Source organism: Acomys minous (assembly GCF_964271855.1).
Source record: "Acomys minous genome assembly, chromosome: 17".
NCBI lineage: Eukaryota > Metazoa > Chordata > Mammalia > Rodentia > Muridae > Acomys > Acomys minous.
The window spans coordinates 17,832,113-17,848,176 of NC_140500.1; the positions used below are offsets into that span (position 1 = coordinate 17,832,113).

At 42.0% G+C, this 16,064-nt stretch overlaps 1 protein-coding gene across 1 annotated transcript; it reads left to right on the forward strand.

The window, feature by feature from the left end:
• The first annotated feature begins 912 nt into the window (after positions 1-912).
• LOC311588352 (killer cell lectin-like receptor subfamily B member 1) lies at positions 913-13,028 on the forward strand. Its single transcript, XM_084765928.1, has 6 exons — positions 913-1,040; positions 7,189-7,287; positions 8,061-8,135; positions 8,646-8,800; positions 9,163-9,278; positions 11,677-13,028. The coding sequence occupies exons 1-6, from the start codon at positions 956-958 to the stop codon at positions 11,798-11,800; spliced, it is 654 nt and encodes a 217-aa protein (XP_084622054.1). The 5' UTR covers positions 913-955; the 3' UTR covers positions 11,801-13,028.
• Positions 13,029-16,064: the final 3,036 nt, after the last annotated feature.

Genomic DNA, 16,064 nt, shown 5'->3' on the forward strand with positions numbered 1-16,064 from the left:
TGCCCTCACTTCATAGTCGTCAGGGTCTTGGATGATGAATGTGAGCCCCATGTAGATTGTGTGTCCACAACACCTATCTTCTGGAACTCACAGTCGGCTGTCACTGCCATGTAACTGTGAGTGCCGGCTACATTCCACTCTGACCTTTAAAGTCAGTAAATGACTTTAAGGAATCCTTGCTTTTCTTCTTTCCTTGTAATTCGAGAATGTCTACAGTGGCATTCGTAGCCCTTGTTCTAAGGCTCTAGGACTAAATATCCTGGAGGAGTTCACACACCACATACAGGTAAGTGCTCCACTCTCCATGCTCTGAAAGTTGACATCATTTCACTCAGGTGAATGGTGTTGTATCTAGGTGACCCTTCAGGACAAAATGAGAGCCATGTGTGGCTCCCTCCTCATTGCTCTTCCTATGGTGTCAGCCATATTCTTGTCCCCATTTCCACATTCCACAGCTTCCCTCACGGCATAGCTGTTTCAGGAGGCGTTTTGAGCTTCAACTAGTGTCAAATATAATGATGACCTTTGATGCATTAATTTTCATTTCTCAAAAAGCGTCACAAAATATATCGTCAGCCCTGGACTTTAGTGGAGCGGCAGGTCTTGAATTTGAATTTGAGACTGAGCGGTTCATTCCATTTACCCTGACCTTGTCCTGAGATAATAACTGAGAATAGATGGTTAAAGAGTCAAGAGCAAAAAAAAAGGATTTTTCAAAATTTTCTCACAATGTGTATCTCATGTCCTGCCTTCACCTTTAAGGATAAGAATGTGTAAAGTGTGTGAATGTAATGGGCCTAAGTTCAAAACCCATGGACACACCCTTAGCTATACATGTGGGTGGTTGTGGCCACAGACACCATATATTCACAAAGGATTTCCCTTGGTTCGTTTCATCTCACAGAACTTAGAGTTTGTCCTCACTCACAGGTCAGTATCACTGCTCCCATCTGCAATGGGCACATCAGCGATCTTTTCTAAAATCGACTTTCCCAGAACCCAAGGCCTTAGGCGTGCATCAGCTTCATCTCATCTCTCAGGTAAGCGGCTTCATTTCTCCTTCTGTCATTCTACATCTTCTAGACTTGAGCCTGTCTTGTCATATCACAGTTTTAAATGGTGGCTTTGGATGGGGAGATGACCCATCAGGTAAAAGTACTTGCTGCACTAACCTGACAACCAGCGTTCAAGTCCCAGTACCTTTGGTGGAAAGAGAATCACCTCCTCAAAGATGTTCTCTCTGATCCCTACACCTAGTGTGAAATGCACACACCTGCAGCCTCTCTCTCTCTCTCTCTCTCTCTCTCTCTCTCTCTCTCTCTCTCACACACACACACACACACACACACACACACACACACACACCACATACATCTATGTAACACACATCCAGTCGTGCACATACACAACAGATAACCACAACTTCAGAGAGAAAGACTTAAGTAGTTCATGAAAGATAAACAGGGCTTCTCCTGATCAACCTCAAGAAAGGACTCTGAATAAACAATACTTTACATGCATCCACCAGCAGCAGAATGTATTTAGAGACACTGCACTTGACTTGCTGTAATAGACATCCATCCAAATCCTGGTACAGACCAGACTGACTCAGCTCTACTGGAGATGCCTCCCTAGCGTTTAGCGTCGGGGAAAACCAGCCCTCTCCTCTGCCAGAGTTCAGTAATCTGAACGAAAGAAGTGTGAAAGGTTGAGGTAATCCTCAAAAGGATAACATGACATGAGGTTGTATGAAAACAGACCAGAAACTGAGGTAGAAAATATGTCTAAAACAGTCACAAGTTAGCATTACATTTTGTGGCCTAACTTAACTTACTGACATCAATAACACCACGTCATTTTCACTTTTGCATTATTCCTATATTGTAGAAACTATGTGATCATCATCATCATTGAATGACTTTTGTTTAGGAACTATTAAATTATCAACGTTAAAATCAGGGAAACATATTAGAGCCATCAAATCAGCTTCATTATGGTCTTCACATCAGGGTCGGGGACAGCGGAGGCATTGACACTGCTAGGAGGGTCCCAGTGAGCCAGCATGAGAAGAAGATGCATGTTTTCTTCTCCTTGGGGTCCTGCCTAGCGATGTAGGGGAGGGGCTTGTTGAAACGGAAGAAAAGGAGGGTTGAGAAAGACAATGAGATTTCCCCAACGCTTTCAAGTCAAGAGACTAGAAAGTTTGTCTGCCCTCCCTGTGATTATTCCTTACACCCATCACATGGAAACCTGAAAGACAGAAGGAGAAGAAGAAAGACAGCAAACACGTGGAGAAAAAAACACTGACCCAGTAGTGAGAGGACTGAAGTAACCTGGACCGGAGCTAAATGGCCCAAACTGTGGAAATTCACAGCACAGTGATTAGATCTCTCACTAAACAAACAAACAAAACCAGAAAGAGGAACATCCCTGAAAGATGCTGGGGACTGAGGCTGAGTATCTGAGAGATGAGTCCTCTAGGAAGCTGGACCTGCAGATGCAAATGGAGAACATGCGTGTGATGTGGTAGGGAACATGCTTGCCCGGGGTGCTGTGCAGATCGAGTCAGGAGGAGAGGTGGCCGAAGGAAAGGGATTTGGAAGGCCTTCTGGAGGTTCAGATGTTGAGGGCGAAGTCGTTGAAATGTCTGGAAGAGTAGAGATGACTTAGCCTTCTGTTGATACCAAAGAACTTCCACAGAGCCGAAGTTCACGTGGCCTCCTTAGTGATCGATGGCCGGTCCTCTAAGTCTGATCTCATTAAGAAAAGCTTGGACAGGGCAGGATGTCTATGCAGGTCCATGCGTGAAGGAATAGCAACTTCTCAAATCAACCAGATAGTGTTTTACTCTCAGAAAAAAAAGAAAAAGAAAGAAAAGAAAAGAAAAAGAAAAAGAAACACTTTGGAGGAAGGGGGAAAGAATTACTGTGCATTGAATAGTGTGTTACAGCAGACACTATACTTTGGAATTTGTAAGAATTGTTTCACAAATCATAAATGTTTGTGAAATAGATATTGCCCAGCCACTTCACAGATGATGAAATTTATGATTTATGAAGGCTAAATACATTGCCCCAATATTGTATTGTACTGCGTTATATTATATTATTTTATGATTAGTTTGAAATATAACTGCTCTGATTACTACTAGTCTTTAGTAAAAAGCATCAAAATTACTGTGTGAAGTTAATGCTATTTCACAGAAACATGTAGAATTTCAAGGGTGGAAACAGCGAGGAAAGACAGATATGTGAAACAATGCACATATGTAAAATGACACACATGACTCATTAGGCTTATTTCCCGGGCTTAGTCACTCTGTGTCACACTAGTTTTCTACAGAATTCTAGGCTGATATAAGTACATTCTTCTTCTCATATTCAAGGTGTCATTGGGGCCTTGGAGTTTTCCATAGCGCCTGCTTCTGCCTCTTTCCTTGCCCAGCAACACAGCATGTCCTACACTGCAGGGATTGTTATTGGTCCTAATTCTCAAGTCCAGTGCACTGTTTCCTTCCACGACAGTCTTGTATCACCTCTGACCACACGGCGTTACTCACTGCCCACAGAAGATTGCTTAAAGAACTGCTTCCTCTAAGCTCAAGTCTCTTTTATACAATGTGGTATTTGCACCCAACCTATGTGCATATATCCCTGTGTGCTTTAGACAACCTCCAGGTTTCCTACAGCATCTAAGATTATCTCAGTGCTGTGAGAATAGCTTTATAAGGATTTGTCTAGATAATACGGTGGGGGAAGCTGTAAAATTGAATTTTGTATGTGAAGAGTCTTAGTGAGCAGTGTTCTATCTAGGTTTACAGGTTCTTAAGCCTCATTTCTGGTTTTCTGCCTCTTTTCTTCTTCATTTTGCTTTTAGTTTTTCCTCAAGAACATTTTTAAGTGATTTAACTAACTTAATGCTTGGCTGTCAGTACCTTAAAATCGATCTACAGTCCTGAGACCACTAGTGTTTGTCTGCAATCTGGAACATACTCTTCAGTCACCAAAGATAGTGAAAGAAAAAAAAAAGAAACTGGAAAAAAGCAGAAATGGATTAAGTTCAATTCTAGACCACACAACATGAATAAAAGAACATTTTAGGGCATCTGTTTTCAAATTTTAACATGTAACTCAAAGCATGACATCATTTAAACCAGGAACTATTTAGAAACAACAGAAAACTAACAAAAACTGGAATAAATCTGTAGCTGTAGAGATTGGGAATCCCCAGTCACATAAACTAGAACACAGATGTATTTTAGTATTTGGAAGTGCATCCAGGACATCAAGAGTTCAAGGTTATCCTTAACCACAGAGAGAGTTTGGGACTAGCCTGGGCTTTAGGAAACACAATCTCAGAAACAGAATAATGCATAGCAAAAAGGAAAGCCTTGCTCACAGTGGTACAAAACTTGGTTCTAATAATTAAATCTGAAAAGCCATTTACAAAATGGTAATCCATGGAACTGTTAGAGACTAAATCAGAGCAAAATGATGTTTATGATCAAACTGAAGATGAGGGGCCAGCTAATGTTTCATTATTATCTTTATAAACAAAACATTCATTGTTTTCCATATGAAACCCACATTTTAAAAATTGCCTAGCAGAAAGTTAAATTCAGAAAATTGTGGTACATAATGACCACATCTAAAAAAAAAATAGTGCATTTCACTGTCTCTTAACCCTTAGACATCCATTGCTGATACTGTTACCAAGGAAAGCAGACATGTATTTAGGCAGTGCAGTGTGGTAGAGATGGCGTATGTCATATTATGTAGGAGGCACAAAGGTCCTTGTACTCACGGATAGGCACTAGGGGGACCAGGAATGTTAAACTCACAGGGCTGTTCCTTCAAAGAAAGGATACATATCTGCTATTCATCCAGAAGGCTGGTTTGGACTCTTACACCTGGTGACTATTGCTCTGTGAGGCTGAGACCACACCGAATGCTCTCCCAGACTCCTATTGTGAGCTTGTCAATCAACAGACCCAGCTTCATGGAAGCTGTAACACGTTCTTTACAAAGAGTTCTGATGTAGTCTTTAGCTTTATTGTGCACACAGGATTGAGTTAGGTATCCGAGACATTTTCACCAAATTGTGCTGCACTTAAATATGCCTAAAATCAACTGTTGGAGGTCAGACTTACGGAAGTTTGAACCAACACAGGCTACTTAGTCATGTTGAACCAAGCTGCCTTCTTGCCTCCTGCAGATCATTAAACTTCTGGTCATGGTGGTCACGGAGACACACACACTCCCCATTGTTATACCACAGTATTCCCCTTATCTGCTACAGACACGGTGTATGTCATGTTATACTGCAGTAGCACTTATTTGCACTTTCAGTGTCGGTAGCTTCCTTTACCTGCATTAAGCAGTGGCCTTAAACTACTAACTAGAAAATCCTAGGAAAAAGCAACTCAGTAATTTAAGCTGAACACTGCCCTGTGCAGCAATGGTGAGATCTCAAAAAATTTAGGTTAAAAGAACTGGCCCCGCCCATCATCTGCCTTGGGTTAGCATGAGTGAGTGAGAGATGGTCTGGCTATGAGGTCATGAGAGCAGGAGAAACGTTACATCTGCTGTAACACTAGGAAGAGCAAGCCCTGCTCCTCTTCTAGGCAGCACTGTAGAGCTGACCCTGATGGCTGGGATGCAGGTGAGCCATCCCAGAGGGTATGAGAGCAGGAAAGCTGTCCCTGCCTTTTGCTGGCTGCTGCACTGGATGAGCTAGAAGGGGCAGTGCTGAAGAGCTCACCCTGTTGTTTTTGGGCACAGAAGAGCAGGGGGTGGGGCCTGGCCAACTAGCTACCTCCCAGGCAGGCTCAGATCCAGGGCTTTGAATGGCCCGCCCCAACATCTGTGATCTGCTGGAGCACATAAAAAGGCCAATCCTGCGAAGCCAAAGCTGCAGGATCTCCCTGACGCAAGGAAAGAGCAGGATATCTAAGAGGAATCCCTGTGAGCATTCAGTATTGATGGTGTAGCAGAAGCCAGAGGTCTTGAACAGACCAATGACTCATTGCAGTGAATGTGTACAAGTAAACACGTGTGGACCAAAAGGTTTACTGTGTGACACACCATAACACACACAGCTTCCACAACAAGATGTTGGGTGGGTTTTGTTGTTGTTGTTGTTGTTGTTGTTGTTGTCATTGTTGTTGTTGTTGTTTTAATTCTGCCTTATCTTATTTTAGGGGGACACTGCAAGGGTGGGGTGGGTGCAAATGGACAGGGAGATGAGCAGGATTGGTGTGCACGACGGAAATTCACAAAGAATTTTTTTAACCTTTTCCTAGTTTTGAAATATACTCAGAAAAAAACTGTATATACCATATAATTAATAACTAGAAAGGAAAACCCCACACCCACACTAGTGTGGAGATCCTTGCAGTATCCGAAGCTCCTGTCAGTTTCGTCTTTATAAGCTTTTCCTTTCCAGAATTCCATCGTCCTGAGTTATCACTGTAATGCCAGTGCTTACACTACTTATAAATACTGTAAGTTCGCTTTATGTTGAAACCTGCGTCCTTGTGTTTAAAATCCCAAAGTTACAGAAAAATAGCAGGTGGTACAACTGCTGTTAGCCAGACTCCCAATTTCAGTGCTTTACTCTGTTATCTTTGTGTCTTAATCTCAACATATGCATATATGACATGCATGTACATGTACATATGTGTATAAATATTAGCTGAACCATTGACATAAATGAGAAATGCTGGGGTTTGGGGGGGACTGGGAGGATGAGAATTACTAGTCACCAATAATTACTAGTAACAAGTCCATCATTCAGTGATGAACCTAAATTGCAAGAGCAGAACACCCACAGTCCCCTCACACTAAAGAGAAGCCATAATGTGATATTCCTTTAAATAAAGTACCCCATTTAATGGAAATATTTGTTTCCTGTCACACTTCAAATTATGAAAGTTATTGCCACCAAAGGATGGGACATCTCCCCTCCCTGTCTATCTCTGTCTCCATGTGTCTCTCTGTATCTGTGTCTGTGTGTTTGTGTGTGTGTGTGTGTAAAACAGTGCAGAGTGTAATACTGACTCCACTAGGAGTGTTGGAAATGGTCCTTGTAGTTAAGGAAGGTCTTATGTCGTTATGAAGCCACCTCTGACCTTTATCTCAGATGTACTCCAGTGGATTTAACAGATGAGATTTTTGTTTCACTTCTTAGATGCCCCTCAGAGTCCACACTGGCATCAGTTGGCTCTGAACCTCAGCTGTGCTGCCATCATCCTCCTTCTCCTGCGCCTGACTGGACTCAGCATCTTAGGTAAGTGAAGCAAGAGCTTTGGCTTCATCATTTTCCCACATAAATGTTCAGTCCTCTTCAGCTGGCCACCGTAAACCTAGAGGAGCATCAATGACACCGAATGTCTCTGTCCTCTGCAGAGAATTCACAATTCTTCTTCCATGCTTCTTGGTTTTTCTGAGGACCATTATGTGGCATGCCATATACGCATCTAGAACTGTGGTAAACTAAAGATCACAATTCTGAGGAAAGATAACGTTAACAGTGAAAACTGAAGTGCCCCAATTTTAGCTTCTTACTTATCTGCTAAACCTTCTCTTGAAGTGTGTGTGACTGAAGATGAGCAAGCTCAGGTGTGACCGTGAGCAATCAGAAAGTTAGCAACGCCCACACACTGACTCATCAATCGGATGATATGCCACCTCAGAGCTGTGTGAATCCACACATTCTGTGCTTTTTCTTGATCACATATCCCGTCTCCAAACTTAATCCACTTGGCCAATATCCCCCAATCTATATGCTCAGGTGAAATGACTTGATTTGCTGAAATAAGAAATAAAACAAGCTGGGTGTGGTGGTGCATGCCTTTAATTCCAGCACTTGGGAGGAAGAGGCAGGTGGATCTCTGTGGCTTTCAGGACAGCAGAGCTGTTACACAGAGGAACAATGCTTTGAAAAATGATAGATAAAAAGAAAGAAAGAAAGAAAGAAAGAAAGAAAGAAAGAAATCAAACACACAGTCCGTCACTCATTTCAGTGTTTTAATCCTCCCTGTGTGTTTTCTTATTTACTAGTGGGATTCTTGGTGCAAAATCCACCAACAGAAACGTGCAAAGTGGCTGCTGGAGAGAACAGGAGTGAACCAACAGGTAATTGCATGGCCTGATTTTACTGAGGTAACAGGTGATTTTTGACAGAAAATGTGAGTTACCTCATCAAAGTTCACAGCATCCTTCCATGAAGACGCTAAACCGCCATGGTTTTGTCTGAGAAGACAGCCCTAAAAACATGAAGACTCTCAGGGAGCCAAACACAGCATGGAAATGTTGGTGCTGGGAACCGAATTGAAGCTCTGTGACCTTGAACCCTACGCCCTTAGGCATCTGGCCATGCTGCCTCAGGCCGCTGGTGCACATGATCCTGACAGGCAGATGCCAAGTTCAACAGTGGAATAGCTGCTTATTTTAGTGACCTTGTCTGAAGTTAATGAATAGATACAGAGCATGACATGAGTCTTCTGTCATTAATTATGGTTCCTTGACATTTGACAGCATTAGCCTTGTTGTTCCTGCAAGCGCTAATGAAGCACCTACTGTGTGTAGCTGATTGTGGTACAGCAGGAACAGCAGAAATAGAACGTGTCTTCTTCCTTACTCTAGAGAGAACAGCCATAATGAAGTGCCCAAGAGATTGGCATCTGTACTTGGATAAGTGCTTATTTACTTCTCACACTTCCAGACCTTGGACCGAAAGTCTAGCTGACTGCTCTATGAGAGAAGCCACTTTACTGCTCATTCAAGATGAGGAAGAATTGGTAAACTGTTAAGTAAATTAAAATAAATAAAACAAACCTGTTAAATTTAAAAAAAAAAACCCTGTTAACACGTTTTCTATGCCAAAGAAGTAGAGAGTCTTGGGTTTTAAAGAGCTCTTTATCTAAGAGATAAATTTGAGTTCTGAATTTTAACTGAACATAGTGGGGTGAATCCATTAAAAGTACAGGGGGGGGGGGGAGGGAGAGAGAGAGATAGCTTTCACAGAGAGGGGAGAGTTATGCAAGTGGGAGCTGGGAGGGACTGCAGACAGCACTAATAGTGCTTTAGAAGGCCAGTAGAAGAAACCAAGTCATGGGCACACAGACTGAAGGTCAAGTCTCCCACTCTCTTTTGATTATAGAGATTTCTGCAAGGTTTGGCAAAGAGAACATTAGGTCATTTCTTTATTGGACTAAAGTATGTTCACATGGAGAAGGCCTGGAAGTGGATAAATGGCTCCGTTTTAAATCCCGATGTGTAAGTATTAACTGAGCTACTTTGAATATTCAATTCATATTAATTTTACTGAAAATTGAATTTTGAAATTTTAATTTAGTTTCTTAATTCTTGAAAGGGTTCAGATAGGATGAAAAGACAATTCCAAAATTTGTTTTAAATTTTTCATGTACAAGAGGACACCCACCGTTTATAAAAAATATGTGTGTGTTTGTATGTGCATATGCATATTTATTTACAACAGAATGTTAAAGGACAGAAATTAGACTAACTTCTTAGCACTAGAGATGGAATATTTTTAAAGATCTATTTGGAATACATAAACTTTTTTCTCTTTTTTTGTGCACACACATAAATGTAAAAAATATTTATGTTATATTTATGTGTGTGCCTGAGTGTGTATGTATGTGTGTCATGTGCATGCAGGAGCCCACAGAGGTCAGAGGGCACCAGATTCCCTGGAGCTGGACTTAGAGTTGGTTGTGAGCTGCCTCATGGGAGCTGGAACTTGACCCTGGGTCTCTGCATGAGCAGGAAGCACTCTTCCCCTCTAAGCCATCGCTCCAGCAGCTACACAGAAATTCTTATGTAGTAATGTTAGAATTGTGGTGGAAAGTTGCACCTTAGTGTATTATGAAATAAATTTCTCTTGGCAGAATCAGTACTCACATTGCTGTTTGAAAATAATTTCATATATAGTAAGGCTCTCTCTCTCTCTCTCTCTCTCTCTCTCTCTGTGTGTGTGTGTGTGTGTGTGTGTGTGTGTGTGTGTGTGTGTGTGTCTGTCTGTCTGTGTGTGTGTGTGTCTGTGTCTGTGTGTCTGTGTGTGTCTGTGTGTCTGTGTGTGTGCTTCTTAATTGTGCTATAGTGTAAAATGATTGCTTGATTTTGATTCATAGTAAAAAATATTATGATAATAAGTGGGAAAGTACATGTAAGGCACAGTATTAAGCTCAGTTGATGTGTGATTTTGGATAAAATGATGCTCAGACTAGGCAGCCATGACCAGGTAAATTTGGAGACAGGCTACAGAGAACCCTGCTTTTGTTTGCACTGGATAGAGACAGTGGCTCTAGTACAAGCTCCAGCTGTGCAGACTTCACAGCTCATCCCACTGAACCAATATAACATGCCAGATGCACAAGTACATATCTGTAGCACAGCACTCCTGCAGACAGATGGAGGTGCAGACCTGGGAATGTCCCAGGAACACCTTGGCAGTGAGCCTGGAGTACACAGCACAGGTAGAAAGGGAGGCTCAGCCCAGAATTGCCCTCTGAACTCTACCCCTGCTCTGACCCTCCCTCCCTCACCCCATCTCCTCAACTTATTAACTCCCTGAACCCTGGTTTTCAGGTAAGGAAACAAGGGGAAAGTAAACATTTTCCCAACAGGATTATTTGGGGATTAAATGAGATGGTGTTAGAGCTCTCACCAGAAGTCTGGCTGGGTAAGGCCTGGGAGTCCACCAAAGGCTTTTTGAAAAGATGTCATTAATTTGAACATTTTGGTCTTTAAAAAATGATCTTGAAAGTTGAAGAAAAAAGCTAACGATGAGAAAAATAAAACATAGGGACATTTACAGTTGCCCAGTTGAAGGAAGTTCATAGTTTGCTTAGCATGCTGGGCACTAGGGTGACATAATCTTTGCTGTGCAGGCCCCAGGGTCTCCAAGAAGAAATGGAGAGAGGCAAAGGGACAGCTGTGAGGGAGCTCTGCCTACTTCCTAATACGTGACAATGTATGAGACAGGCTAGTCTTGAACTCACCCTTCCTTGTAACCACCCGAGAGGACGCCTGTGTTAGTGCTTGGCTTCCGGTCTCATTCCCACCTGTAGGGATCTGCAGGAGCTCAGGGTATGGACTTGTGCTGTGAAAAAGCAAAGACCCACCAGCCTCTGCCATGAGACAGGCAGGAACCAGATTCTGTTCCACATGAATTAAGGCTCTTTTCCTCTCTGCGTCCAGTTCTGTAGACCCATTGTGTTCACTCCACATGTGGAATACAGATTAAAGTATATCTCAATGCCTTCCCTAAACACTGGCTGGTTATACCCATGTATTTAAGGATATAGAAGCTCAGCAAAATGAAGATGTTTTTCACATGATCACATGACACATGTAGTAGAACTAGGAGTTTTCATGCCAGATTCCCAAACCTTCTCCTTTTTGTACATTATGATAAAGACTCTTGCTGGAAAAATGTGCATCCAGTGAGTGTGCAACTGAAAATTATAGAGGTTTCTATAAGCTATATCTTCAATGTTTATATGTGTTTATAATATTTGTCGCTGTGTGTTTACTATATTTAAACACTATGTAATCAAGAGCATCCTTAAAAGTCTAAGGAAAATAATGGCTGATGTGATAATTGTAAGAAAATTCTGAACACTAAGAGTAACTGTTCTTTATTATTCAGATTACAGATCATGGGCAAGGATGAAGAAAGCAGCTGTGCCATGATCTCATCTACAAAAGTGTTTTCTGAATCCTGTTTTTCATACAACTATTGGATCTGCCAAAAGAAGCTGAAACATGTCTGAAATCCTGTGTCCTGCCTCCTGACTGTGAATCTCATCTTGATTACGTCACCATCCTCACCATCATCTCTGCATTGAACTGTCCCTGCTGTCGACCCTCCCAGTGCTCAGTCAGTGGCACAAAGCATGGGCTCCAGAGCCACTGTGCCTCTTACAGATGCTCATGTGCAGTTTCTTTACTCTGTAAATGTAAATGTACACAGACCCGGATGTGCCATTATAACAGAGGAATCCACAGAAGGAAGCCCAGGCCAGGAAAGTTGGGGAGGAGGGCTAGGCTGATCTCTATGCCTGAGATCATCTACAGGCAGCTGCATAAACTGTTTGCAAAGTCCTGATCTCTACCCCACCCCCACCCCAAGCCATGTCTTTCTGAACTGTACAACCATGATGTAAGTCTTTGATCTTGTCTCTGACACCAGAGGCCCAGAGTTAAGGAGCATAGGAAGGAAAGAGTTGCTTTGATTGACTAATGCTTAATGGACTAATGCTGACAATGACAGTGACTCTAGGTAAACTGAGCTCTGTCGTCATGACCCCTCCCACTCTGCTGTGATCCACCAGCTGACCCTGGATAGGGTGGCACCTCAGTGCTGGGTTTGTAAGTCTCCAGAGCTGTGAGACGGGAGGGTTTTCTTCTCCAGTTTTTATTATGATAACAAAAACAGACTAAGGCAAGGTCCTGCCTCTTCCCGCTGGTCCACAGGCTCCCATTTTAATTTTCTCATCACTGCTTTCTTTCACACTTCTTTATTGCTTAGGGCTCATGTACAAACTGTAGGAAGTATGCAGATAAATATTTTGGTTATTTTTAGTAGAAAATAAATGACATCTCCTTAATTCTTCATTTAGAGAAAATTCCAAACATAAGTATTTATTTTGGTAAATCTCTTGGATATCCACTTTTCTTTTTTAAAAAATGCCAAAATTTTCATAGTAATCAAAAAAAAAAGATCAAATGTACTGTATAAAGAGACATTACAAAATTTCCATTAAAATGACCACCTACAGATCCATATCATGCAATGTCAAATTTTATCACTTCAATTGAGGCTTATGCTACGCTTCAGTTCTCAATTAAAATAATTTTTAAATTAAAATACTTGTTATTTTGTGTATATAGATGTTCTGATTGCATGCGTGCCTGTGCACCATGTGTGTGCAGTGCCCCGGGAAGCCAGAAGGAAGCCCTGGATTCCCCTGGCACTGGAGTTACGGATGATTGCAACGTAGGTGCTGAGATCAGACCTGGGTCCTCGGCAAGAGCCGTCCCTGCTCCTAACATCACAAAAATCTCAATATTCTTCCTTGTCAGAAACAAACACTTATATTGTTGTTGACCATTAACATTCGAATATTATCAAACGTTAAAGAATTGTGTATTTTGTGACAATTTTTAGGAAAAGAGTTCTGTAGGAAAACTTTTCAGAGAAAAGCAGCACTATAAAACAATGGATAACAAAAGCAATATTTGCAACTGCTAAGAGCATGCAGCTAAGCAGATATGGGTAGTCGAGGGGGAGGGCTCATGCACACCCACCCTTTTTTAGTTAGGTACGTCCTGACCAAGGAGGCAATCAAGGAGACTGTGGCTGTGTCCTGCTCGCTGTGGCCCCTATGGTGGCAATGCTCCTTTATAGTTGGCCGCCCTTGAAGCTGCAGGCAAGAGCTCCTCTTGCCATGTAAGAAATAATGGCACCAGGGAACTGTCCCAATGACCATACATACAATTAATGAATATGCTGCTGAGCAAGGGAGGAAAAAACTGTGGGGACAACTTGGCTTTCGAATTTTTTTTTTCTTAACACAGGAGAGAGGAAATTCCCAAGAAACAAACTTAACAATGACATCATAGAGCTGGGACTGTAAGGAACTTCTGTAAATTCCACCATGCGGAGTCCAGAGGTCTACCAGCCACCTTCAGGCCAGCCTGCTCCAATCTTGCTTTGACATGTGCTGTCCATCCACTTTGAATTACTTTGTTTTGTTAAACAAATTTTTGCTCAAATTGTGTCTTGAGAGAATTCTTTCTGTGAAAAGATAAAAATACCCCCGATTTGATCACTTGCCCTTTGTGAGGAGGCCTGGCAGGCACACAGAGGAAGGGGAAGCAGGCTATCGAGATGAGACCTTGTAGGCTGTGGTCATCTGGTCAGGGAGGAAGTCCCCTTCTGTCAGAGGTCTAGGGGAGGGGAATGGGGGGGGGAGGGAGGGGAGGAACGGAAAGATGAGAGTGGGGGATAACAATCAGGATGTAATGTGAATGAATTAAAATAAATAAAAATTGAAAATAAAAAAAGAAGAAAAGAGGAGAAACTATCACCTGGGGACAATGCCACCATCATAACTCAAATCACAGGGGCCTTGTTCCCATAACTGATAATGTGCAGACAGCCTTTTGGGATGGTGTTGGCAGTAGCCTCCTGACGCTGTTAGGGTGAGCTGATGATGCCTTCTTGATGGGTCAATTCATCACACATGGGTGTTAGGTCTGAAGTCAAGTGATTCTAAAGGTATGTGGTAGGAATGTTTTCCCATGACACTTACCACAAGAAAGTAAATTACTGTCTCTGTCACTTCCATTCCAGCATTAACTGACTAGTGGACAGCATCCTGCCGAGATCCACTTAAGCTGTGAAGGTGAAATTCCAGTAGAAAACTGAGTCTCTCTAATATCTCAACAGGCTAAAAACTCAGGTGCAACTGGCATTATTGCAGCTGTTTACACTCACCTGGCAGATCTGAGTCAGTGGTTATTGATGTACCTGTTATGAATAGAAGCCTCTACAAAAGTCACTGTTAGTCTGCTATTCAGACCCTGCCCTCTGCCTATTACCAAAAAGGACAAATATTGACAGCGTTAAACAGGATATGGAGCAAAGGAAAACTGCCCGCCTTGGTGAGAATGAAGAATAGCACGGTTGTCATGAAAACCAGCAAGGGGTTCCTCTCCTCAAAGATTAAAAATGTATCCATTGCACCATTAAACACTTTCGCTCGGAGGATATTTTCTGATTTAGACTAAAATCTGAGACGTTCTAAAACTCAATCTTGAAGGACTGAGGGGATTGACGTTTTACTCTAAGGTAGTGTCAGTCTTTGGTCTTGAAGTGAGTTTCTTGGGCAGTAATTAGGTATGTCCTATCGTTTGATCCAATCTTCCAGTCCCTATTCTCTGATTGAGGAGTTTGAAGCATTGATTTTGAGATTATTATTAAAAATTGCATATTAATTGTTTCATTCAGTAGTGCTGGTTTTCCCCACTCTTTCATACCCAGTTTCAAGCATGGTTTTGTTTTCCCCAGTGGCCTGATTGGTGAGTTTCTCATCATCTTCAGGCTAAAGGATTCTTTATATATCTTCTCGTCATCCACAATTTCAGGGCGAATGCATTAATACTTAGTTATTTGTGGCTTAAGGGCTGTTTCAATAACATTAACTCATAAGATGCTTTAAAAAAAAAAAACAGCGTCCAGAAGTGTGTTCATACCAACAGTGCAAAGACCTCAACAACAACTTTCTTTGCCTATTTTCACCCATGTTTCCTAACAGATTGCAAAGTAGAGTAGCATGTGGTGCTCAGCAAAGACGAATACGAAAGGATGTGAGGAGGAACTTTAAGACTCTTCTGGGTAACTTTTTTTGGAGACGGCTTACAGACTGTTTGTACGTGTTGGGTTTTCTTCAGCCAACTGGAGATTTAAATAATTGTTTAGAATTCCAACTGTGGTGGATGGAGTGATGGCTCTGTGGTCAGGGACACTTGCAATTCTTGAGGAGGAGGTTGGTTCTGTTATAGTCATGGTTTTCTTGAGGAAAAGAAGAACTTATGGAATGAATTTCTCTTTTTATGACTTACAGGCTATGGTCCAACTAATCCAACAATGGCTGACCATGAACGAAAAGTTCAAGACTCCAAAAGTTGGCAGTCCACAGGGTAGGTGGCTCAGCTGGTCTTCAGTAGATACTGGAATCTTGAATATGTAGACTTTAATGCCAGTGAATGAATAGACTTGTTAGCAAGGTGAGAGCAAGCAGGCAAAGAGCAAAAGCTTCCTTCCTTCATGTCCTTATATAGGCTTCCGACAGAATGTTTGGCCTAGATTAACAGTGTGTCTTTCAAAAAAAAAAAAAAGCAAAACAATCTCTCACAGGTGTGCCTTTCATTTCTGGATTGTAGTTCATTCCAGACGGAGTTAAGTTGACAACCAAGAATAGCCATCATGGATTCTGTTCCCAGAACCCTTGACAGCAACTCAAATGCCCT

What these genes read in the sequence shown, in the direction of transcription:
- LOC311588352 (XM_084765928.1), top strand. Translation starts at nt 956, where the DNA reads ATGGGCACATCAGCGATCTTTTCTAAAATCGACTTTCCCAGAACCCAA. An exon ending in TTCAAGATGAGGAAGAATTG is followed by an intron (nt 8,801 to 9,162) that starts GTAAACTGTTAA and finishes TTTTGATTATAG; the next exon opens with AGATTTCTGCAAGGTTTGGC. An exon ending in TCCGTTTTAAATCCCGATGT is followed by an intron (nt 9,279 to 11,676) that starts GTAAGTATTAAC and finishes TTTATTATTCAG; the next exon opens with ATTACAGATCATGGGCAAGG.